The sequence below is a fragment of the Cervus elaphus genome, chromosome 19, assembly GCF_910594005.1.
Source record: "Cervus elaphus chromosome 19, mCerEla1.1, whole genome shotgun sequence".
Taxonomy (NCBI): Eukaryota; Metazoa; Chordata; class Mammalia; order Artiodactyla; family Cervidae; genus Cervus; species Cervus elaphus.
The window spans coordinates 54328911-54353177 of NC_057833.1; the positions used below are offsets into that span (position 1 = coordinate 54328911).

The 24267-nt window shown below is 42.9% G+C and overlaps 1 protein-coding gene across 1 annotated transcript in view; it reads right to left on the bottom strand.

Moving 5' to 3' along the window:
- ARHGAP31 (Rho GTPase activating protein 31) overlaps positions 1-24267 on the bottom strand; it is a 119898-nt gene that overhangs the window by 48017 nt on the left and 47614 nt on the right. The window contains exons 2-3 of the mRNA XM_043874409.1: positions 3561-3663; positions 969-1113 (exon numbers count right to left, since the gene is read on the bottom strand). Of these exons, the coding sequence (XP_043730344.1) occupies positions 969-1113; positions 3561-3663 (248 nt within the window). The remainder of the gene's footprint in view (positions 1-968; positions 1114-3560; positions 3664-24267) is intronic.

Here is a 24267-nt window from a genome sequence, read left to right on the forward strand (position 1 = left end):
CAAGTCTTCCATAAACTTAATTTCAAACATCCCCTCTGACCACCCTACTCCAACAGTTTACTGATTTCACTGGGATGAATGATCCATTGATCTATTTTTTCATTGTTACCGGCCTTAGGCCCTCCTTTCTCTTCTTATCCAGACAAAATTCTATGGTCAATTATTTCAATCACTCGCTTGCACACACTCTGATCTCCCTCCCCCTCTTTTTCTAGCTGAGCCTCAACCTTGGTTAAACCCATCTCTTGACCTACTCGGCACCTCCCCCACCCCCATCACAGCCAAATGTTCAAGCCCTATTTTTAAGGTTGACACTACAGACATGCTCTAAGCATTTATACTCCTTTTCCTGTGGGGGTGGGATTTGGTGATGATGCAACTGCTAGGTAGGCGTTCTGCTCTTGCCCATTCGTCTTGCACCACCCAACTCACTGGCCCAAGCTATACTCCGTCTTAGCTGCTTTTTCCAGAATCTTCTCTCTCCTCAGCTTTCTGACCTCTCTCTTGATTTCTGTTTGTTCTCTCTCCCCTCTCTACCCACCCACCTCTTTATACAGCTCCCAACAGAAACACAGAAGGAATAGCCTGAAATGAATTAACCATGGGGGTAGCATCTGAAGTCTCAGGTTTCTGTTCTGTTTGGGGATAGAGCGTGACATTGGGCCAGTCACTTCATTCTCTGCTTCTTTGTTTCCTTCTTATCTACTGACACACATTTGGTTACATAAATATGGAGATGGTTTAAGCTAGCTCATGCAAGCAAACAAACATGATTCTGAAAATTTAAGATAGGAAAGATATAGCAAACAGTCCCACCACCCTGCTTTCCTCACTATACCATCCAATTCCATCACCAAGATAATGGCAACCAGCTGGTAAGTATTATTATTGTAATTTTAGTGCTGAAACTTTCTTTGGCTCATCCATGCATCCCACCCAGTAACCATAATGGAAATCCAAACACTTACCGTGAATTTCTCATAGAGCTCATAAGTCAGGAGGGGGTTGGGCAGCTCCCGAAAGTAGAGCTTGCAGAGGGAGCCCACACAGTGGATGTCCTGGAGGTACACTTCCCTTGTCAGATCTGGACATTGATCTGAGCCAAACTCCTGCCTGAAACAACACAGACAGAGACATAACAATCCCAGGAACATGTGTTCCATGTCAGCAGCTACTTGGGCTGCTTAGAGGGTAAAAAGACCCTAAACTGCTGATCTGACCATATTTTTGACCTTGATTCAAAAAAGACCTTCTATTCCAGGCCTAAGAAAGCTACAAAAGATTTCCACTTCAGGTCTGGATCTTCCCTGCAGAAGCTGCTGTAATGAGAAAGACATAATCCCATTTACGAATGGATTTCTCATGGCATTATGTCTGTAGTTTCAATCGTGAACAGTGAAGAAATATGAAAACAATTTTCCAAAAACCCTGTTGAGATTTCAGTTTTCCAAAATATTGTTCTAAATGAACTTCTCTCTCTTGGAGGAGAAACCAAACCCAGGGTGAGTCAGATTGTTATCATTCATGTCCACATATTCATGTCAGCCAACTTGTTTTATCTGGAGACTCAAACTCAAGGTCTGAGAACTTCAATCAACTCTCTCTTTGATACTGAGTGGAAACTTCTAGGCTGCCTGACAGTGACTCCCACAGGGAAAATAAGCTTATAAATATCTTCTTAAACAATCTATAGTGGGCTGTTTGAGAACATCATCAGATTCCGGGCCTCATTTCGAACTGAAAAAACATTTCCTAGCATGATTAATGAATATACTGCCTCAAATGGTATATACTTGCTATTTAAAAGATGATAAATCTGAGCGTTAATACAGAAGAGAAGTTAGGTTTTTTGAGAGTATTCATTTGGTCAGACAAGAGGTGACAACGGCAACTGGACTCAAAATCAGCATCTGGAAATAGCTTGCTGCCCCTTCTCCTGTAGTCTGGTTCTGCCCCTTTAACAAAGAGAAGGGAAATCCCTGATGCTGTCAGAACCTGAAAAGAACTCTGTGAGGCCTTGAAAAGAAAACCATGCAATGGCCTCGTAAATTCATAGGCATGTGTTTTTTTTACAAGGGCAGAACACAAACAACTTACAGCTTATTCATTTAGTTAGCCAAAAATTTCCCTTGTCAAGGCTAAGGTCAGTCCTTAAGTGAAAAGAATTGGCCATTGTCCAAGTGTCCTTCCACAATACCAACTACTGTGCAGTATGTTTCAAAGCTGGAGTAAACCAACACTTGCTGTTGAAACTCTGAAAAATATCACGTGAGTAAATTAGTGAACTGATGTAAGCACACAGATCTGTTAAAATCTATGGCTGCAAAAAACCAGTCATTTTTTAAATAGTTATCACTTCGCCAGGAGTAAAAAGGATGTTTTATTCCTGTGGTATAGTTTTATGACAATTGAGATTTGAGGAGGAGGGGCAAAAAACAAAACAGGAGGAAGAAGATAAAAATGAATTACCTGCACAATGTAAAATTTATATATTAATCTTGTAACAAGAATGTTTTATTTTAAAAGTCTACATTTGTAACTAAAAAATATGTAATAAATATATTAAAATGTATTCTTTTGTATTAAAGAACAATATCTAAAATACATAAACCTACTATTTTAGTCCTAGAACAGTATATATATTATATATAGAGTATATATTCTATATATATACATATGTGTGTGTGCTAAGTCGCTTCAGTCGTGTCCAGCTCTTTGTGATGCTATGGACTGTAGCCACTAGGCTACTCTGTCCATAGGCTTCTCCAGGCAATAATACTGGAGTGGGTTGCCATGCCCTCCTCCAGGGAATCCTCCAAACTCAGGGATCGAAGCCACATCTCTTATGTCTCCTGCACTGGCAGGCAAGTTCTTTACCACTAGTGCCCATATTGTATATAATGGATATATTCTATATATACACTACATATACTACTTTTATTTTACAGCTATAATATCAATACATATTTGAAGATTACTGTCCTTTTAATTAAAAAAATTCTAGGATACATTTTAGAATTGTTTAGGATAAATCCATAGAATTGGAGATAGTTCCTCTATCAGTGATTTAAAAAATACAGGCATCAATTAGAGAAATGCACAATCATGCAGACTTCTGATTTTTCAACCAGATGAAATTATCAAATGTTGAGTGTGTGTCAACAGAAAAACTCACATTGACCTCTAAATTCTGAATACCATGTAACAGGGATCTGAGCTTTGGATAGGCAAGTGAGTAATAATAAATCATTTTTTCCCAACTTGTAATTTAAATCATTTGAGTTCAGCTGAATCCACCTAACAAGAATAAATCTGGTGCAAGACATAGGAACAGATTAAAAGCCCTCAGGAGTTTCTGTTGGAAGGAATTACATCAGATTGGAGAGCTTCCTGATTAGATTAAGAATAGTTAGGCATCTGAAAACATTAGCACTTGATCTTGTGCCCTGACATCCTTCCCTCAATCCCTTTAGTTTTTAGTACTCCCAACACCTGCAGATAGACGTATGGACAGAGCAAGGACCATGGGAGAATTCTCTGGGGGCGATTCTTGGACTTACCTTAGCCGTTGTATGTTTGAGGTGACTCCTGAAAGCCGATAAATTCCATCCACGATGCCGTGAGTCTCTATAAATTCTGCACAGCTCTTCAATACATATGGAACTATGCAAAGGAAAAGAAAAAAGCACTAGGTTTAAGTCTGACTGTCTTTTAGAGATAGACTTTTAAAAATCCAGGTAACTTCAAAGAGAAGTATGGAACGCATATGAGTTACAAGTGGAAACAATTACGTTTAAATGGAAGATGATGTTCTTTGGTATTTAAAAAAAAAATCATAGGGTTTTGTTAAAGTTGGAAAATGCGTGTGTTTTAAGAGTTAGGTCTTAAAGAATTTGAAAAATATGCAAACACTTGGATTTTTGAAACCAGCAGTGACCTTGGAAATCCCACAACTCAGTCTCATTTCACTGATTCTCCCAGTGTGGTCTCCTGACCAACAGCACCAGCCTCTCTTCGGAACTTGTTGGGAGTGCAGATTCCCAGGCCCCACTCCAGACCTACTGAGTTGGAAATTCTGGAGGTGGTGCTCAGCAAACTGTTTTAAAAAGCCTTCCAGGTGACCTCTGTGATATAATTAGAGAACTCTTGCCTATTCTACACATGAGGAAGCCAAGGGGCAGGTAAATTTATTTACCTCACTTAAGAGTTCTTGTTGCTTGCAAAACGTAATTAACATATGGAAAAATGCTTATGATGTACCTATTTACCTATGATGTAGATAGGTGAAAGAAAAACAAGGCACAAAATCAAATATATGTTGTGAATTCAGCTATATTTAGAAAACTGCAAAAGAAAAAGACTGGAAGAATATTTGCCAGAATGTTAAAGGTGATTTAAAAGTTAAAGTGTTTTTTTTTTTTTAAGGTGAGAACCATCCCCCACTTCACCACCACCAAATGGGTCAAAGAGTCATTGATTGAATGGACCTCATAAAAGGGACCAACATGGCCTGTTGAGTTCCTGCCACTCTGTAAGTCCAGTGTCTGGGTAGAAGGGTCTGGTTGTGCTGTTCTCCCCTCAGGGCTGGACCTGATCAGCCCAGCCAGCTCAGTGACCTAGAATGGAAGCCACAGGCCCTCTGGATGGCATGGAGAGAGTGGCAAGTCACTTGCCACTTTGGTCCTTGGGTAGATCCACCTGAGGTCCCTCTGTGAGCGTGCTGTGGATGGTATGGAACTACTAAAGCCTTGGATGCTGAAGTCTTCTGGCACAGAGGTAGGGTGGAAATTCCATTACTGCGCTGTGCTCACTCCCCCAAAACATACACAATCCATTAATATCTTAGATTAGACTAATACCAATCTATCAGTGCTTAATGCACTTGATCACACCTGCACACAATTCCAAGCTGGACTGAACCTTTACCTGAGTAGATACTAGGCATTCAGACTCAACATTCTTCTTGGATTCTCTGCTACAACACTTTACACACAACTCCCCCACCATTTCAACTGCTAATCATTTTAGGTGCTAAGTAAAACTCATCATACTTACCATATCCCACCCATCTTTCAAAGACCATGCATCTCTAGAGCCTTTCCCCTCCAGGACACACCCATGTTTTGTCCCTGTCATTCATGACCAACTTACCTCAGGTGGAAAGAGGGCAGGGAGTGAACTTGCGGTTGGAACTATTTTTTTTTAAGTTGTTTCAAAGTAGTTTATTTAGGGGTTCCATTTTCATTCCTCAAGTGGTTTTTGCCATATACTGACATGAGTCAGCCATGGATTTACATGTGTTCCCCATCCCGATCCCCCCTCCCGCCTCCCTCTCCATCCCATCCCTCTGGGTCTTCCCAGTGCACCAGCCCTGAGCACTTGTCTCATGCATCCAACCTGGGCTGGTGATCTGTTTCACCCTTGATAGTATACTTGTTTCAATGCTATTCTCTCAGAACATCCCACCCTCACATTCTCCCACAGAGTCTAAAAGTCTGTTCTGTACATCTGTGTCTCTTTTCCTGTTTTGCATATAGGATTATCATTACCATCTTTTTTTTTTTTTTTTCCGTTACCATCTTTTTAAATTCCATATATATGCGTTAGTATACTGTATTGGTCTTTTTCTTTCTGGCTTACTTCACTCTGTATAATAGGCTCCAGTTTCATCCATCTCATTAGAACTGATTGAGGCCGGAGACCACAGAGGTGGAACTACTCCCTATGAATGAATACAGGGTGGGAGTGGGGTGTGGTACATGAGGGGCTGTGAGTGTGGGCAGGGGTCCAGAGTCCCTGCCTGGCTTCAAGCTGAAGAGCTTTACTTTCATGTATTTTATGAAAAAGGTTCTTGGTGAGATTTTTGTCTCCTACCCTTGTGCCTCTAAATATATTTTAAAAATAAATAAGTAAACGGCAAACAGAGTTCCAATGCTTAAAAAATTTGTCTTGTTTAAAAACAGACCCCTATTGTGCACAGCAGGTTGACTCTTTTTCCACCACACCAAGCTGCTGTTCTATAACCTGCCACAGGTGGTCATGATGGAGAGTCCAGGTTTGGACTCCTAAGTGCCTTTTGTAACCTTGGGCAAAATATGCAGTAACTCTGTTTCTTAATTTCCACATCTGCAAAATGAGGATAACAGTGATATTAACCTCATAGCTAGGACTGAAATAATACTTGTTAACACTTAGCACAGACCCTGGAATATAGTATGTATTCTACAACGACAGTTGTTTCTGTTTGAAGTTTTTGTATGATGTAAGTTTATCATTTGTGAGATGCAGTCTTGGTGAAAACAGTGTACTACCCTCCCATCTGGTAGACAGTGGGGCAGAGCTGACCAACTGCTTACAAGTTCACATTCACCTCCACTGTGCGCAATGGGTTTTGCATCTGTCTATGGTTCAGTGTTTCTATTTGAAGTGATTCTGCTCACCTGATGCCACTTTTCTTTGCACTGAGGTGTATCTTCATAAAATAAAGGCAGGGGCACCCAACAGGGTACAGATTTCGTTAGATTTCTGAACTATGCTTGCCCTTGATATGTTTCTCGGTGTGTGTCCGTACCAAGGAATACGGCTGTTGCAGGGCACAGGTGGACTTGAGAGCTTGGGGACAGTCCCAAGGAGGACTCAAAGACAAAAGCCTCAGCCTCGAAGAGCCCTTATACAGAAGGGCGGGGCAGGGTCACAAGTCTGTCCTATCCCCTTCTCCAAGAGCCACCTCCCAGCACCAGGGCACTCCGCCGCAGCCCCTCAGGCTCTGCTTGTTTTCAAGGTGAGGGAAACACGTTCCCGGATGTAGCCTCTGCCATAAATTTACTCTGGCTTTGGTACAGAGGCCCTAGAACCTCTCGTCCACAGCTCTGTTTAAACAGGAGGCAATTTTAAAACAATCCGAGGGAAAAGGTCCCAGTCACTGAGGAGTGTTGGCCTTCCTGGATTCTCGCCTCAGGTCAAGTTGGAAGACGCACGAATTCTCCATCATGCACAGTGAATGGAAAGGAGCCACTTGATCTCTGTAACCATCCAGCTCTAGAGCCAGAGCAGAGCACTTCTCAGACTGTGGTCCCGAAGAGGGCCAGCAGCAGTAGCTGCCTCCCAAGTGACTCAACGCTGAAGCTGAAAGAATCACTGTCTAGACCAGTGATCCTCATTTTTTAACACTGATACAACCCCCTGGGATCTTGTGAACATGCAGATTCCAATGGGAGGGTGGGAGTCAAGAATCTGCCTTTCTGACAAATTCCCAGGTGATTCAGATACAGCCAATCTGTAGCCCTTGCTCAGGGTAGCAATGCTCTAAAGGTAATACTGACCAGTGATATTTCAGGGGCTTACTAAGAGTTTAGTCTCAAAGTCTCAGAATTCTTTAGACTATTGTTCCCGGGGTCCAATAAAATTGGGGACAACCTAGGATTCTGGACAGGATAAAAGCTTGAAACAAAATAGCTGAGTAGTTAGAGATGGAAAGAAAGCGTCCATTGTCTATTTAGGTTGCCGTTGGAGGTTGGAGTCACAGAGCTAGTTTTGTGGGATTTACCATGGACCCAAAGAACTTCAAGTCTCCTCCTACAGAGGGGCACACAGTTGCTGATTATGATATAATGCTGTAACTTCTTCTAATTGTTGCACTGATGGTTCTCTAAGTCCTTTTCTTGTTTTGTTTTTCCTGGATCAGCGATCTTAAACGTTAAATTTTAATCTGAGTACAAAATAAATCTTGAGGTGGTTTTTTATGATGGAAAAGAGCACTTTGATTTACGCTTTACAGTTTACAAAATGTTTTAAAGTCCTTTGTTTCATTCGATCCAACTTGGTATAACTAAAAGACATTGTGTACTTGTAAATAAATGTGGGGGTACTTTCCTCAATTCTCAACCTCTTCAAGGGTTTAGGGAAGAAAAAGCCAGCAGTCAAATCATTTCTTTGAATCGCCCCCAGAGGTAATGTCTACTAAGCTACCCCAGCTCCCTGCATGGCCAGGATCTAACCAGATCTGGCGATGGAAATTGGAAAAAGCACAGTTTTATTTGGTCAGTTATGTGGTCTTGGCAGCCACATTCTTTCATAATGCAAACTGCATTTGTGTTTTAGAGAAACATGGCACTTCTCCCTCCCCATTCTGGATTTTTGTTAAGGTCTTGGGCTGCTCAGATTTCGTTTCCTCTCTGGGTGCTGCATCCTTAATCTTCAAAGTAAAGTCTAGTGGTGCAAACACACAATGGACTACTACTCAACAATAACTAAGAATGATATAGCATATGGGTGACAGAAACCAGACTACAGAAGAGTACATACTATATGATTCCATCCACACAGAACTGGAGAAAATGCAAACCAATTTCTAGTGGGAGAAAGCAGGGAAGAGGCAGGACTGCAGAGGGGCTGAGAACACTTGGGGCATGATGGATACATTCATCATCTTGATTGAAGTAATAGAAAAGACCAAGGATCACTGGTGGCTGAAGAACTGATACTTGCAAAGGGAAAGGCAAAGAGAGACAAGCCGCTAAACAGGGAAGAAAGCTTTGAGACGCTTCTGCTGGGCACAGGGGAGGGAGGGAGGGAGGGCTTCAGGTAGTTCTGCTGTGCTGTGAATGAGCCCGCTCTACAAGGGCAGTTTTTCAAGAGATGAAATAAAGATTTAAATCACTTTTCTATTATTCTTGGTAGTCAGTAGAGAACTTCCTAGCTTTCCATCCCCCACAGTGGCTCCCGTACTTCTCCCCCTGCCAGCTCCCACTCCGTATTTCTGTTCCCTCCTTCCTCAGTCCTGCGACCCCATCTCTCCTGCACTGTGTTCCTCCCAGCCTCTGTGGGTCTTGGCTTGGCTAAGAGGTCTCTGTCCCCTTGCAATTCTCCCTCTTTGATTCTCCCCCCCTCTTTAGTTCTTATTCCTCCTCTCTGTTTTAACCTCTTTCTACTCCCTTCCTCCTGGCCTAATGTAGAATTATAGAATTTGTGGTGTTTATTTTTTAAAGTACAATGTTATCTGTTTTTTACAAAAAGCAAATTAACTGCTTTCTAATTTTCCAAGGGAAAAAAAATTTAAGTATGCCCTGTCTTCCTTGGAGTAGTTTCCTTTTTTGTTCTTTTAACCTTAAACAAAATTTGAGTTACAAATCAAATGTCATAAAGTTCACCCTTTTCAAGCACACAATTAAGTGGTTTTCAGTATATTGACAGAGTTAAGCAACCATCACAACTTTAGTTGCCTGCAGGAAAATGAACTGGGAAGCTGGAGTCAGGGCTATGAGTAAGAGGGAGACTCTTCATTATATACTTTTTATACATTTGAATTTTGAACTATCAGAATATATTACCTTTCCCCAAATTTTTTCATAAAAACCCAATTCAACAAATACTTACTGCAAGTCTGTTCTTACCCAGCACTAGGTGCTGGGTGTTGCCTGAAACTATGTCATCTCTGTCACTAAGTTGCGAGCTCTCTAAGGACAGTAAAGATAGCACTGTCTTTTTCACCTAAAATAGCCTTGAAAACACAATTACTTAAAATGTTTTGCTAAACAAGGGATTGGTCATTACTCTCCAGATAAGTTTTCAGTGTTCCATTGATATCTGGGTCCTTCAAAGAAGAAAACACTTTTTATGTGTTATGAAATAATAGTACTGCATAAGGTGCTATTTTTCTCTTTCAGTAGCCTTCTCCATAATCATAGCCAACCCACAAAACAGGTAAAATTCTTGATTTTGAAAATGTGAATATGATTCTCAGAGAGGTTACGTAAGTTGCCCAACATCACACAGCTAGTAGGTGCCAAGTACACCTATCTGATTCAAACCCTCCTTGTCAGGAGGATAGGTTCCATGATTTAGTGGCCAGGTATAGAGGCACCATTTAAGGAGAGCTGTTTGATTCCTTGCCCTCAACTACCAAAATGTCTGAAATTCTACCATTGCAGTCCCTACCTTATGGTGGTGATGGCTTTTAGGTCAATTGTATTTGACAAGGAAGCCAAGAAGACTCAACGGAGAAAAGACAGTCTGGGAAAATTGGCACTGGGAAAATTGGATACTCACATGTAGAAAATCAAACTAGACTTGTATCTTATACCACTCACAAACATTAACTTAAAATGGACTAAAGACATGAAACCATGGAACTCCTAGAAGAAGACATAGGAAAAAAACTCCTTGACATGGGTCTCGGTAATGACGTTTTTGGCTATAACATCTAAAGCACAAGCAACAAAATAAAAAATAAACAGGCAGGACTACATCAAACTAAAAAGGCTCTGCACAGCAAAGGAAATACCCAACAAAGTGAAAAGACAACCTATGGAATGGGAAAAAATATTTGTAAACCAGGTATCTGATAAAAGGTTAATATCCAAAAAATAAAAAGAACTCAAACAACTCAATAGCAAAAAACTAAATAATACAGTCAGAAAATGGGGAAAAGATCTAGATGGACACTTTTCCAAAGAAAATATACAAAAGGCCAACAGATACATGAAAAATGCTCAACATCACTAGCCATTAGAAAAATGCTAATTAAAACCACAATGAGATGTCACCTCATATTAGAATGACCATCATCAAAAAGATAAGAGATAGATGCTGACAAGGATGTGAAGAAAAGGGAATGCTTGTGCACTGTTACTGAGATTATAACCTGCTATAGCCACTATGAAAAACAGTATGGATCTTCAGAAAATTAAAAATATTAACAAAACTGCCATATGATCTAGTAATTACACTTATGGAAATATATCCAAAGGAAACAAAACCACTAACTTGAAAAGATATCTGCACCACTCAGTTCACAGTAGCATTATTAACAACAGTCAAGACATGGAAACAACATGTGTCTCTCAAGATGATCTGATAAATAAGTTGTGGCATACATAGATAACAGAATAATATTCAGCCATAAAAATAAGGAAATTCTGCCATTTGTGACAACATGGATGGACCTTGGGGATATTATGCTAAGTGAAATAAGTCAGACAGAGAAAGACAAATACTGTATGATCTCACTTATATGTGGATTCTAAGGGAAAAAAAAGAAACTCATAGAAAAAGAGATCAGATTTGTGGCTACCAGAGGCAGGGATGGGGGAGGTGGAGAGAAGGGATTAGAGAAAGGTGGTCAAAAGGTACAAATTTCCAATTACAAGATACATAAGTGCTAGAGTTATAATGTACAGTATAAAGATTATAGTTAACATTGCTGTACATTATATATGAAAATTAAGAGAGTAAATCCCAAGTGTTTTCATCATAAGGAAAAAATTTTTTCTTTTCTTTCTCTTTATTTTATATTATATTTATACGAGATGATGAGTGCTAACTAAACTTAGCATGGTAATCATTTCTCAATATATGTAAGTCAAACCACTATGCTGTACACCTTAAACTTAAATACGGTGGAGTATGTCAATTACTGGCTTCCCAGATGGTTTATTGGTAAAGAATCGACCTGCTAATGTAGGAGACACGGGTTCAACCCTGGTTTGGGAAGGTCCCGTGGAGGAGGAAATGGCAACCTGCTCCAGTACTCTTGCCTGGAAAATTCCATGGACAGAGGAGCCTGGCAGGCTACAGTCCATGGGGTTGCAAAGAGTCGGACACAACTAAGCACAGATACACACATATCAATTATATCTCAATAAAACCTGGGTAAATGAATAAAAAATGAAAAAGATACACAAATATAAAGAGCAAAGAGTGACTGTACAGTCCCTTTTACACAACATTCCCCAATATCTTAAACAGTAAAAGAGACACACAGTGAAAAGTTAATAGCATGTTTTTACTTTTCTATATTCTTAATTTTGCTTTTCTGAATTTTTTGTAGTGAGGATGAGGTACAAATAATTTTTTTAAAGAATAGGTTTTAAAAAAAAATAAGTTTCAGTAAAGAAGCCAAAGGGCTTTCTAAAGTTAGTGAGACAATTTCTGTATGTTTGTTGAAGTCCTTTCCAATGACCCTGGGAGGTAATTACTCCTGGTTAAATAGAAGTATTTACCTAACCTGCTGGCCTGGTGTGGCAGGACGAACTCTGCCCCACTGCAAGGCGAGGCTGCTGACATCAGACTGCATCCTGGAGGCCCCTCCTCTCCTCCCCTCCAGGCTCTCAGCTCCCAAGTCAAGATGGTTCTTTCCCACAAAAGTGTCCAGGCCCTCCCTCTGACCCACACCCTCACTCATCCCACCTGAGCCCTCTGGTCTCTACTATCCATATGCCCACTGCTCCCAGTGACAGTGATTCTCCTTCCATCAAAAACATGTACTGAGAGTCTATCCAGCCTATGGGACAAAAAGGCAAATAAGATCTTTGCTCATGAGAAACCAAGAAGGAAGAGACAATTCCTGTGCACCTACTATGTGCTGACCCCTGGGCTCACCACTTTCATGCATTATTTATACTCAGTGCAATCCTCCCAACCACTTTCTGAGGAAGGTATGTCCTTGTTTTATGGAAACTGAAGTTCAGAGGCGTTAAGCAACTCAGCCAGTAGGAAAAGACCAAGCAAAATATCTTAAGTGCCCCTGAGAGGCACAAAAATGTGACAGCGTTTCTTCTAAAAAGATTACACAAAGATGGGGGAAGTCAGGCAGGGTTTCTAGGTGTTGATCAAGAACAGGAAATTGTGTGCATTACAGAGAGCTGACAGTAGCAGAGGACCTTTGTTAGAGAGGACTGAGGCAGGGCCTCACCCCGGGGCCTCACGATGCTGTGAGATCACTGGATAAAGAAGGACCTACAAGGCTATGCAATAAGAACTCTGACATTGGTTCCCAGAGGGTAATTTGAGATGCTGTGATGTGATAAGATACAATGTGATGCAATATATACCGCGATACACGCAGAAAGCTTAAGTAAGCTTCCAGCATATAATAAGCACTTTGTAAACATTACCCACTTTCTGATGGGAGCTAGGGCAGGGAATGGTATAAACAAGGTAGGAAAACAAGAAATAATGTGGTGAATTCCAGGAATGCTGACTAGACCTGTCCAGTGGAGGGGAAGGTAAATTCAGGTAAACTGGGGGAGTTTTGACAGCTAAGGAAGACTGTGTTCTGTCTTGAGCTTCACTGCCAGACACACCTTTCTAAAACACTATGATAAAGCCCCCCTACTCTGAAACCATCACTGGCTCCCCACTGCCTATAGAATAATGTCCAATCTAGACAGTTGCCTACTCAGAGGTAACTCTGGAATTCTTCCCTTCAAGGGAACAGGCTTTTGAGAAAGTTGGGTCAGGGAGTGGGTAATACAAAGGGAAAGTGAAGGTCACTCAGTCGTGTCTGACTCTTCACAACCCCATGGACTGTATAGAATTCTCCAGGCCAGAATACTGGAGTGGGTAGCCTTTCCCTTCTCCAGGGGATCATCTCAACCCAGGGATTGAACCACTCAGGTCTCCCACATTGCAGGTGGATTTTTACCAGCTGAGCTACCAGCAAAGTCCTATGAAGGGAAAGATTTGCCACAAACATATCACTCCAACAAGAGAAAATAAGGTGTCCCTTTAGGGTCAGTGTAGAGGACCTCTTAAACTTTGCATAAGATGAAAGGGGAGGTGAGAGGGCCCACTCTTTTCTGGTTGCTCCTGAAAATTCCTTTAAGAAAGGTCAGTGCTTTTGTGACTCAAAGATAAAAGGCTGGTTGAGGGCAGCCGAACACCTGGGGCGACACATCATCAGTTAATGAGCAACTGGAGACAGCCGACCAGGGCCTCACAGTGGCCTCCGGGGTGTGTTTTGGTTTCGGCGAGGGGAGGGTTGTGACCACGAAGAAGGGTGGAGCTGACCAGAGAACCTGGGTGAGGTGGGATGAGGCCACATGGAGAACAAACCTGGAGCAGCCCCCACACGGTCTCGGGCTCAGAGCGGGCCCTGCCCGCCTTGTACATAGGAACTGTGCAGGGAATGTCACTCTTGTCCCTTGGTGAATATGGGGGTTGCTAGGCTTGCATAATTTATGAAGACTTTTTTTGGCTCGTCTTTCCTACTGTCTGACTTTGCTCTCAGGGGAGTGTGGAGCAGACATCACTCACTCCATAAGGCTGCTCACAGATGCCAGAAAAGTTCTTCCGGGCATGCCCCAGCACACTCCCAGGCCCAGCTGGGAGCATCAATTCCCTTCTTATTGCCAACGAATCACTGAACTCCTCAGTTTAACTGCATCCAGACCAGTCAGCTTGGCCTACCCGATCAAGATTTTATTTCCTGGACTAAAGCAGACCTTCTCTTTCTTCCCACCTGCTCCTTGAGATGCCATGGATGGAGGCTCTTCACAGTGATGGATAAAGAGGATGGCCACGTCTGCCTACAGGGAGAGTCCCAGAAGGGGGAAAGACGGAGCTGAGTAGGTTAATGAGACAGAAATAGGGAAACCAAACCAGCTTCTTGAACTGCATGCTCACTTGTACCAGTCATCTTAAGAATGAGGACAATGTAAGCTTTCTTTCTCATCTGAGTGTCTCTAGGCCATCTTTTTTTTTTCTGCATGCCTTAGTAGGTGATCATGGGATGCACTAACCAAATGCTCTGTGGGGACTCATGCTTAACAGTCATTAGTTCATTTAATTCTCACAACTCTGAGGTGTAGGCATTGCTATTCCTATCATACAGATAGAATACTAAGGTTTGTTGTGGTTAGATGGCTTGCCCAAGGTCAAACTGCTAGTGGCAAAGCTGGGGTGCAATTATGAGTCTGTCTGGATTCCAAGTTCATGCACTTTCCAGTACATTGTATAAGCCTAACATCTATACCAGGGAAACCCAGGCATAGACCAGGTATGGGGAAGACCAGAAAGCTGCAGAAAATTGAGGTGATTGGGTTTTCCCTAGCGGCTCAGACGGTAAAGAATCCCCCTGCAATGCCGGAGACCCGGGTTTGATCCCTGGATTGAAAAGATCCCCTGGAGAAGGAAGAGGCTACCCACTCCAGTATTCTTGCCTGGAGAATTCCATGGACAGAGGAGTCTGGCATAAAGTCCATGGAGTCGCAGAGTCGGACATGACTGAGCAACTAACATTTTCACTTTCATGTCCGAAAGCAACTTGATGAGAAAGGACCTATGACAAGGAATTAAGAAACCTGGGTTCTAGTCCTGACCTCCAGGTACTAGATTTCAGACCTTTGAGGAGAGTATCCACTATGTTCCTCTTTGAGTTGCCCCCAGCTGACTCACAAGTACTAGGTGCTAGGTACATATTAGTTAAAACAACATGACCAGTTGTATATCTGGAGCAAAAATATAGCTACTCCCAGCCTCGGGCTTTCATCTGCACAGGTTCAAGTTCTGGATCTAGATGATGACTAATGTTCCTTCCAGGTCTAACATCCCATAACCTGTAAACTTCCTGGATGAAGCTGGGGAGAAGCTGGGCTGGAAATTAAGAAGCCAGATTTGACCTTTACCTTCGATATTCAGGTCCTCATCCTACTGGTTCTGGTTTATATCTAGGACTTCCATGATAAAACACTTTAGTTCTTGTTAGTTTTGTTTTTGTTTCTTATTTGTATTGTTCATTGACTCCCCATCTTGCCCAATCCATAAGAACAGAAATTTGTATTAAATAAATTTCAATCTCAGCAGGTTTACATGTATCTCCTTTGCAATGGCTGGACTCCTATTAACCCCAGTGCTATTCTGATTATTATGGAGCCTGGGATCCTCCAGGGACTTGGTTTTAAATGGTGCTGAGCTCATCTGAAGGTCCCCCTCGACTGATGGGACCATGTCCTGAGAGCAAGAAGTATCTTCTCTTTCTTGTTGTACCTTCTGGTTTCCTGGGAGCCTCAGCTTCCTAATGGCTTCCAGGTCTCTGGCACCATGGGTTCTTTTCATTTCTAGGTTTTCCCCAAATCATCTTTGCTAATGAAAAACGGGGAGCATTTAGAAAAAACAACTTCATCGTTGGCCCGCTGTGTCTAAGGGAAGAACAGCCAGGTAGCCCTTATCAGCTTCTCCGGGCACACCCTCTCCTAGCATCCTTCCATTTCCTGCCCAGTACTCCCGAGCCACAGGCAGCCATTGTTTCCAGAACTGCTCTGCTTGGAAGCCCTGGTACCCCAGCCTCCCAGAGCTTCCTGTTGTTACAAGGCCTCTCCTTCCTGCTGAAAACAACAGCATTTCCCTGCCTATGTAACCCTTCTGAGGCAACTCATTTCTACCACGAGCCTGTTTTGTGCTTGCAAATACTGGGTGCTCATTAAACTTATTTAGCTTTTCTTCCCCCTTATTATACAAGGGCTACAAGTAAAAAAGAAATTAAATACAGATAAGCAAAAGAAAAAAACGTCACTAAATCTCATGCCTTGCTATTGGCACTTGAGACCTCTTTGGTGTTCAAGGTTTAAGACTATGCATCTATATATGCAGAATTTACCCTGGACCCAGGGCCACCCATTCCCAAAGGCTGAAACAGAGGCAGGGAGGCCTGCCTAGAAACCAGCCTCTCCGAGGTTCTCACATTTGTTTGCAAAAGAGGCTCTGAGGAGCTTAAGGAAAGTGCAGATTCCCAGAGATGCCCCTGCAAATTCTCAGCACTATTCTTAGAGAAACTCTGAAAGAGATCCTCTTCAAAACTCCGCTAAAAAATATGGCAGGAAGGCTTCCCTGGTGGTCCAGTGGCAAAGACTCTGCACTCCCCAGTACTGGGGGCCCAGGTTCAATCCTTGTTCAGGAAACTAGACACCACATGTTGCTACTAAGACCCAGTGCAGCCAAATAAATAAATAAATAAAAATTTAAAAATATGGCAGGAACTCATGCAGCAACTGAACATGAAAAGGTTGGGGAGGTGTCAGAATGGTGACATTGTTGGGACTTCAAGGGCTAGAAGTGAAAGAAAGAAAGTGAAAGTCGCTCAGTTGTGTCTGAATCTTTGCAACCCCAGGGACTGTAGCCCTCCAGTTCCTCTGTCCATGGAATTCTGTAGGCAAGACTACTGGAGTGGGTTGTCATTCCCTTCTTCAGGGGATCCTCCCCACCGAGGGGTCAAACCTGGGTCTCCCAGATTGCAGGCAGATTCTTTACCATCTAAGCCACCAGGGAAGCCCTTAAGGGCTAGGAGATTCTCCAATCCATCTCCCTCCAGGCTGCAACGATGAACTTTCAGACAGAGATCTGATTGTGTTTGTCCCCGGTGAAGACCAAGAACCACAGTGGGGGTATGCTCGGTTCTTTGTGATCTTTTCCTCCGCGCTAACCTCTCTAGTCACAGCACACTCCCCGTCGGTCCTGAAGCCCACCCCTCATGCTGCACTCTTCTTCTTCTGACTGAGATACACTCCTCAGCCAGATGCTTCATGGTTCTTCAGATTACTTCTCTAGAGCCTTTCCGGTAACCTCAAAGAGAGTAAATCACCAAAAAACAAGACCCAAAGCTCTGCTATTTGGTCTAAAACTCTGGACACCATTTTATGAAGCAATGAAGATCGTCTAACTTCTTTGAGCTTCTGTGTTTTGGCCTCGGGAAACAGTTGTGGGATATGATGTAGAGCATTTTGGAGACTAGCATCCCTCCCTTCCCCACTTTTCTCTCTGAATCTCTGACACATCACAACAAAAAGATATGCTCTCCAGAGACTGCACCTTTATCTTGGCAGGGAGAGCATTATTCTTTACAAAAAATCAGGCAAAATTAACAGCGATCTGCAGTTTGTTAAAAGGTCGAGGGAAGATGATATCCAAGATTTTATCCTGGTTTTGCAGCTCATGAATTACTTAGTATTCTCTGAGTGTCTCTTACACAGAACCAGCTTCATGCAGAGGCCAGATACTATAATTCTCCGAACCTGGTCACTCCTTTCCTTACTCACCACTCTTAGACCCTTTCTCTCAGCTCTGTCTTTAGAAGTGATCCTCACCAGATATGTTTAAGGCTAAGGCTCAAAGATAAAGATGGCATGAAGGATTACTGTCAAAGTTCTGGGCACCTTCTTAGAGGAGGAGGCAGTCAGAAATAATACCTAAAGAACGTAGGCAATTAATAAAGAAAATACTAATTTACCATGCAGACTTATTTCTAGAGTTAGAGAGGCTGGAAATCAAATATTAATACTTCTCTATACTTTAAATTTATAACTTTTGTTCTCTTCACTTTTTCCTTAGCAGTTCCCAAACTGGAATTTTCTGGGATTTCTCTGAAAATCCAGTGATTAAGGCTCAGTGCTTCTGCAGGAGGCATGGGTTCTATCTGATCCCTGGTTAGGGAACTATGATCCTGCATGCCTTATGGCAAGGCCAAAAAAAAAAAAGGAATTTTCTGCTGCTTTCTTTTTGTTATAGAAAATGTCAGCAGTCAGATTCTGATCCAAGGGTAGCCCAAGGATGACAGCTTTTAAATGGTAAGGCTCAGATTCTGGTCCATTTCCTTGGGCACACAGAAGGGCTCAGGGAAGCCCCGGGGTCCTCTGGCAGACGGCAACAGCCTGTGCTGGAAGTAACAGCCTAAAGAGGCTCCAAGTGGAGACTGAGTCTCTGCCCAAGCTTGCACATAAGGAGGCCACTGTAAAGCTTCCACGAAGAGAAAAATGACAAGAAACTCGTGTTGTGAAAGATTTGTTAATCAACTATGCTCCAATATTAAAAAAAAAAAAAAATCTGTCAGTATCAATCACAGTGAGGAGAAGCTAGAAGCAGAGAAGTCTTCTGGGAGAGAGTCCAGGCACAGGGTAAGCCATCCCTGATCTCCAAAAGGAGTGAGTGGTCTTAGAGCAACCTGTGCAAAATTCGTACTTGATTGAGTGGGTTTCGTTTTGGTGTTTTTTAAAACATCTTTTTTCTATTCCATAAACTCTATAAGGAGCTATGTCTATCTTGCTCAACTTGTATCGCCCATGATCTTGGCTTACAGTCTAGTCTTCAAGCAGCACGTGGAACAAGGCAAAGCTCACACAGGGATAGATGATGAAAAGAAGGCTTGGCCAGGTACAGGAATGTCATCTGGACCTTACGCAGGACATGATGAGATGACACTGTCCTAGCAAGGACCAGATTAGATGCAAAGTACGCATCTGTCTTCAGGGCTCTTTTCCTTCCCAACTCCATATTTATTTTCTCCTTCCCAACTGCCCCATTCTTATCTGCAAGCATCTGCTCCATACCTCATTCCTGTTTTCCATGCTTGGTCAACCAGAATCTTTAGAATTTTGGAATGTCAGAACTGGAAGGGACCTTAAGATCACCCGCTTGATTCAGTGTCAGGAAACTGAGGTTCCAGGAATTTGGAGACTTATCCAAGGTCACTCGGCTGGACAGCAGTAAAGCCTTAGCATTAGAGGGAGACTGAGAAAAGGGTATCGGAGTGTTGAAAAGTGATTAGGACTTCCTTTCTTTCAGATTTGGTAGATTAGGGTTTAAATGCCTGCTAGGCCTCTCTCTGGCCCAGACTGACTAACATTTTGGTGTCAGAAGTAATTTAGGATATTTAAGTTGAGGCACATCCTTAGCAGTCAAATCAAATTAAGTATGTTTATTGGATCTTCACGTGTAAAACCGTGTGCCGGATTCTGTGGATTCAAAGAAGTATCCTGGACTTACAAGACCCTGCCCATGGCCTCAGCTTACAGTCTAGTTAGTCCAATCACACGCGGTTAAATTGTGGGTAGAACAAAAAAGTCAGGAAGAGCCCTTTCTTGTCATGCTACAGCTGTCAGGCAGGAGTCAGCTGGGTTTAATGATATCTTTCTGCAGACAGAGGAAAGGGAGTCAGCTGCCAGAGGCTGACTCTTCCTTCTATAAATTTGCTTTCTCTGCTTAAAAAGTGACTAGCTAATCCTGAGCAAGGAGGAGGGATTTGCTTATTGTTTTAAAGACTCCACAATTCCTGTTTAAAGAGGGTGTGGGCTTGCAATGGCTTAAATCCCCTGAAGACAGAGAGACAGAATAGCAGCCTTTGAGGGTGCTCTCAGAGCAGAGTGGCAGGTGAGGCCAGGGGACACAGAGGAAAGCAGGCCTGAGCCGGTAGAGGAGATGGGGGACCTGCCAGGAGGATCAGCTCTGTACAGAGAAAGGAGCAGTTCTGGTGCCCCAGGACCCAGCGGAGGGCAGCTGACTGCCCAGGACGCAGGCCATGTGACTGACTCTCCATCCAGGGGATCTGAGAGGGATTGAGGGGGCAGGCAGCAGGTGCCTGGGTGTCCACACAAAGGAGGTGGGCAAGGGCTGATGGACCCTTCATGACTCAGTCTTGAGTGCAAACTTCATGACCTATGTCCTGCTGTCTTGATTTGGAGCCACTTGCTTATTAGCTCACCCAGTGGTCCTCTCTTGCTTACTGTCTCTCAAGCATCCGAGAAGAGAGGCACATCAGGGAAGAGAAGAAGGTCCCTGCTTTGGAGAAGGAAATGGCAACCCACGCCAGTATTCTTGCCTGAAGAATCCCATGGACAAAGGAGCCTGGCGGGCTACAGTCCCTGGGGTCGCAAAGAGTCGGACCCAACTGATGAATATCACACTCTCTCAGTGGTCCTCTCTTGCTTACCTTCTCTCAAGCATCTGGGAAGAGAGACACATCAGGGAAGAGAGAAAGGTCCCTGCCTTAGTTGTCTACATTGTTGAAGCTGTGCTCAGGTCCCACCCCCTTCACAGACTCGTCTGTCCATCAAGTATGTTTTGGCACCCACTCTACGCTTTGGGGGCTGCCACTAGTTGCCAAGGATGCCATGGAAACAACAGGCCCCCTCTTCAAGGAGCTTAGAGTCTATGTTCCTGCTGCTTAGTCACTTCAGTTGTACCTGACTCTGTGTGACCCTATGGACTGTAGCCTGCCAGGCTCCTCTGTTCATGGGATTCTCCAGGCAAGGATACTGGAGTGGGTTGCCATGCCCTCGTCCAGGGGATCTTCCCAACCCAGGGATGGAACCTGGTTCTCCTGCATTGCAGGTGGATTCTTTACCACGAAGTGAGTCACCAGGGAAGCCCTTAGAGTCTATGGAGTGGGGAGGGCAGTTCATCTAAATGAATCTCCTCCTGTACTATGCCTGCTTAAGAGCACAGTGTCTGGAGGTTTTAGGCCTGGATTCAAATCCTCCCACTGACACTTCTGGCCGGTGAGATGGGCATGTCTCCTGGAGGCAGATGCCATAATCCTGGTGTGACTGCTGGCTTTCAGGTTCTGCCTGCCTTTATGTGTAATTATCGACAATAATCCCTTTCACTTTAAAATGTTCCCCAATTTGGGTCAAGAACTATATGGTTAGTTCAGTTTCCTGAACTATATGGAAGGTTCAGTTTCCTTATTGGTAAACTGGAGTTAATAATAAAGCCTATCTCATAGAGTGGGATTTAAATATACTTATCTGAAAAGTACTTGTAACAGTATCTCAATAAACTTCCAGTACATATTAATAATCTCCATTGTTATTCACATAGTGACTATCGTGCCATCGGACTTGGTCCTTCCTCCACCATGAATGGATCCTTACATCCAGGGCTGTTTTAGTCCTCTCTGGATCCCTAGCACCCAGTACACTGGTGATTCTGACTCTACGTCTGCCCAAAGGCTCACAGGCTTTAGCCACACCAGGGTGCACTTGCAAAACAGCTGATTGGTGACCTACCCCAAAATGTTGCTTCCTACTTTGCATAAGACTGAATCACGGGAGAATAGTAGAAGGATATTCTTCTAATTCCCTTTCTGAGTAGGGTTGCTGGGGAAAATACAGAACACTACTTAACTTTGAATTTCAGATAAGCAACAAATAATTTTTAGTGTAAGTATATTCCCAACAATGCATGAAACATATATGAAACATGATTTGTAATTCACCTGAAACTCAAATTGAGTGTCTTACTTTTTTTTATTTGCTAATCATGGTGACCTTATGTCTGAGTCCATCTCCTCCTGTTTGCTGTCCCTTCCCCTCCTTCTCTTTAAGCCTCATACTCACAAAGTCACATCCATAAATCTTCCCTGACCAACCTGCAGAGTACATCATGAGAAACTCTGGACTGGATGAAGCACAAGCTGGAATCAAGATTGCCAGGAGAAATATCAGTAACCTCAGATATGCGGATGACACCACCCTTATGGCTGAAAGTGAAGAAGAACTAAAGAGCCTCTTGATGAAAGTGAAAGAGGAGAGTGAAAAAGTTGGCTTAAAACTCAACATTCAGAAAACTAAGATCATGGCATCTAGTCCCATCACTTCATGGCAAACAGATGGGGAAACAGTAGAAATAGTGACAGAATTTATTTTGGGGGGCTCCCTAATCACTGCAGACAGTGACTGCAGTCATGAAATTAAAAGACACTTGTTCCTTGGAAGAAAAGCTATGACCAACCTACACAGCATATTAAAAAGTATAGATGTCACTTTGCTGACAAAGGTCCATCTAGTTAATGCTATGGTTTTTCCAGTAGTCACATATAGATGTGAGAGTTGGACTATAAAGAAAGCTGAGCGCCAAAGAATTGATGCTTTTGAGCTGTGGTGTTGGAGAAGACTCTTGAGAGTCCCTTGGGCAGCAAGAAGGTCCAACCAGTCCATCCTAAAGGAAATCAGTCCTGAATATTCATTGGAAGGACTGATGCTGAAACTGAAACTCCAATACTTTGGCCACCTGATGCAAAGAACTGACTCATTGGAAAAGACCCTGATGCTGGGGAAGATTGAAGACAGGAGGAGAAGGGGATGACAGAGGATGAGATGGTTGGATGGCATCACTGATTCAATGGATATGAGTTTGAGTAAACTCCCGGAGTTGGTAACGGACAGGGAGGCCTGGCATGCTGCAGTCCATGGGGTCACAAAGAGTCGGACACGACTGAGTGACTGAACTGAACAGAACTGAGGCCTATCCATGGGACACCTCTCACAATTTAGCTTCCCCCAACAAGAAGAGGAACTGAGAAAGGGGTGGGGATATGTCAGCGGGCCAGAATCCTTGTTGGGTCAGAGGCATCTGAATGTCCAGCAGTGTTGGTGGGCTTCCCTCCCTGTAGAGATAAGGTGAGCTATTTCCCCACCTGGTCTCTGGGGGGAAAAAGGAGAGAGAACAAGGATGAAGCCAGTCTTGACATCCTGATCAGGGTTTCTCTTCCCATAGATTTCTTTGTCTTCAAAGCCTGCCTCTGCATGTTCCCACCTCCTGGTGGCCCTTCCCTTGGCTACCAAGTATATTTTTGATTATATGAGTATGTGGATGGGTAAGAATATTTTTGAGCACTCTTTTAGAAAAGGAAGGAGCAAGATACCAGGGTATCCTCTGACTTTAGGGAGTGTGAATTTTGGGAGTACCACCTACTTTTTTCTTAGAACATTTACTGTGTGCCAGGTACTGGGCTAATCTGGTATGTATTATTTCATCCAATCCATACAACCCTTCAAGGCAAGTATAACTATCCTCATTTTACAGTGAGAAATGAGGATCTGAGAGAAGTTTACTGCCTTGCTGAACATCATTTGGTTAGAAAGTGGTGGAACTGGTACTGAAGCTGAATCTCTCTGAGACTGAATCACCCCCCTAATTAGCTTCCCACTTCTCTCTTTTTTCAGAATACACCTTGGCACCTACTAGGTACTCAATTACTATTTCCTGAACAAAGGATTGATTGAATGTGTAAATGAATGTATCTAGACCTAAGGAGGGAGAAAGAAATGGCAACCTACTCCAGTGTTCTTGCCTGGAGAATCCCAGGGATGGGGGAGCCTGGTGGGCTGCCGTCTGTGGGGTCTCACAGAGTCGGACACGACTGAAGCGACTTAGCAGCAGCAGACCCAAGGAGACACACTTACTTCTGTAAACTTCACCAGGCAATGATCTTCAAAAGAATGATTTGCCATGATGTGTCTATATATTTTTTATTTTAAAAATTCATCAATGTATAATTTATGATCAAATACTTCATGTCTACTAATTTCATTACAATATTTGGCGTACTTGTTTTTTTTTTTTTAAAGTATTTTTTTTATTGGAGTATAATTGCTTTACAATGTTAAGTTCGGCTGTACAACATATATCAGACATGTCTACATATATCCCAAGCCTCTGAAGCTTCCCCCTCCCCCATCCCATCCCTCTAGGTGGACTATAGTTTTTTTTTTTTTTGACTTGTTTTTTTTTTTCTTCCAGTGGGTTTTGTCATACATTGATATGAATCAGCCTTGGATTTACATGTATTCCCAATCCCGATCCCCCCTCCCACCTCCCTCTCCACCCGATTCCTCTGGGTCTTGATCGTATAGTGGTTAGTACTCTGCGTTGTGGCGTACTTGTTTTTAAATGAAAATGTTTTGGTGGTAGGTCCTGAGTCCCACAGACTTCGATGCT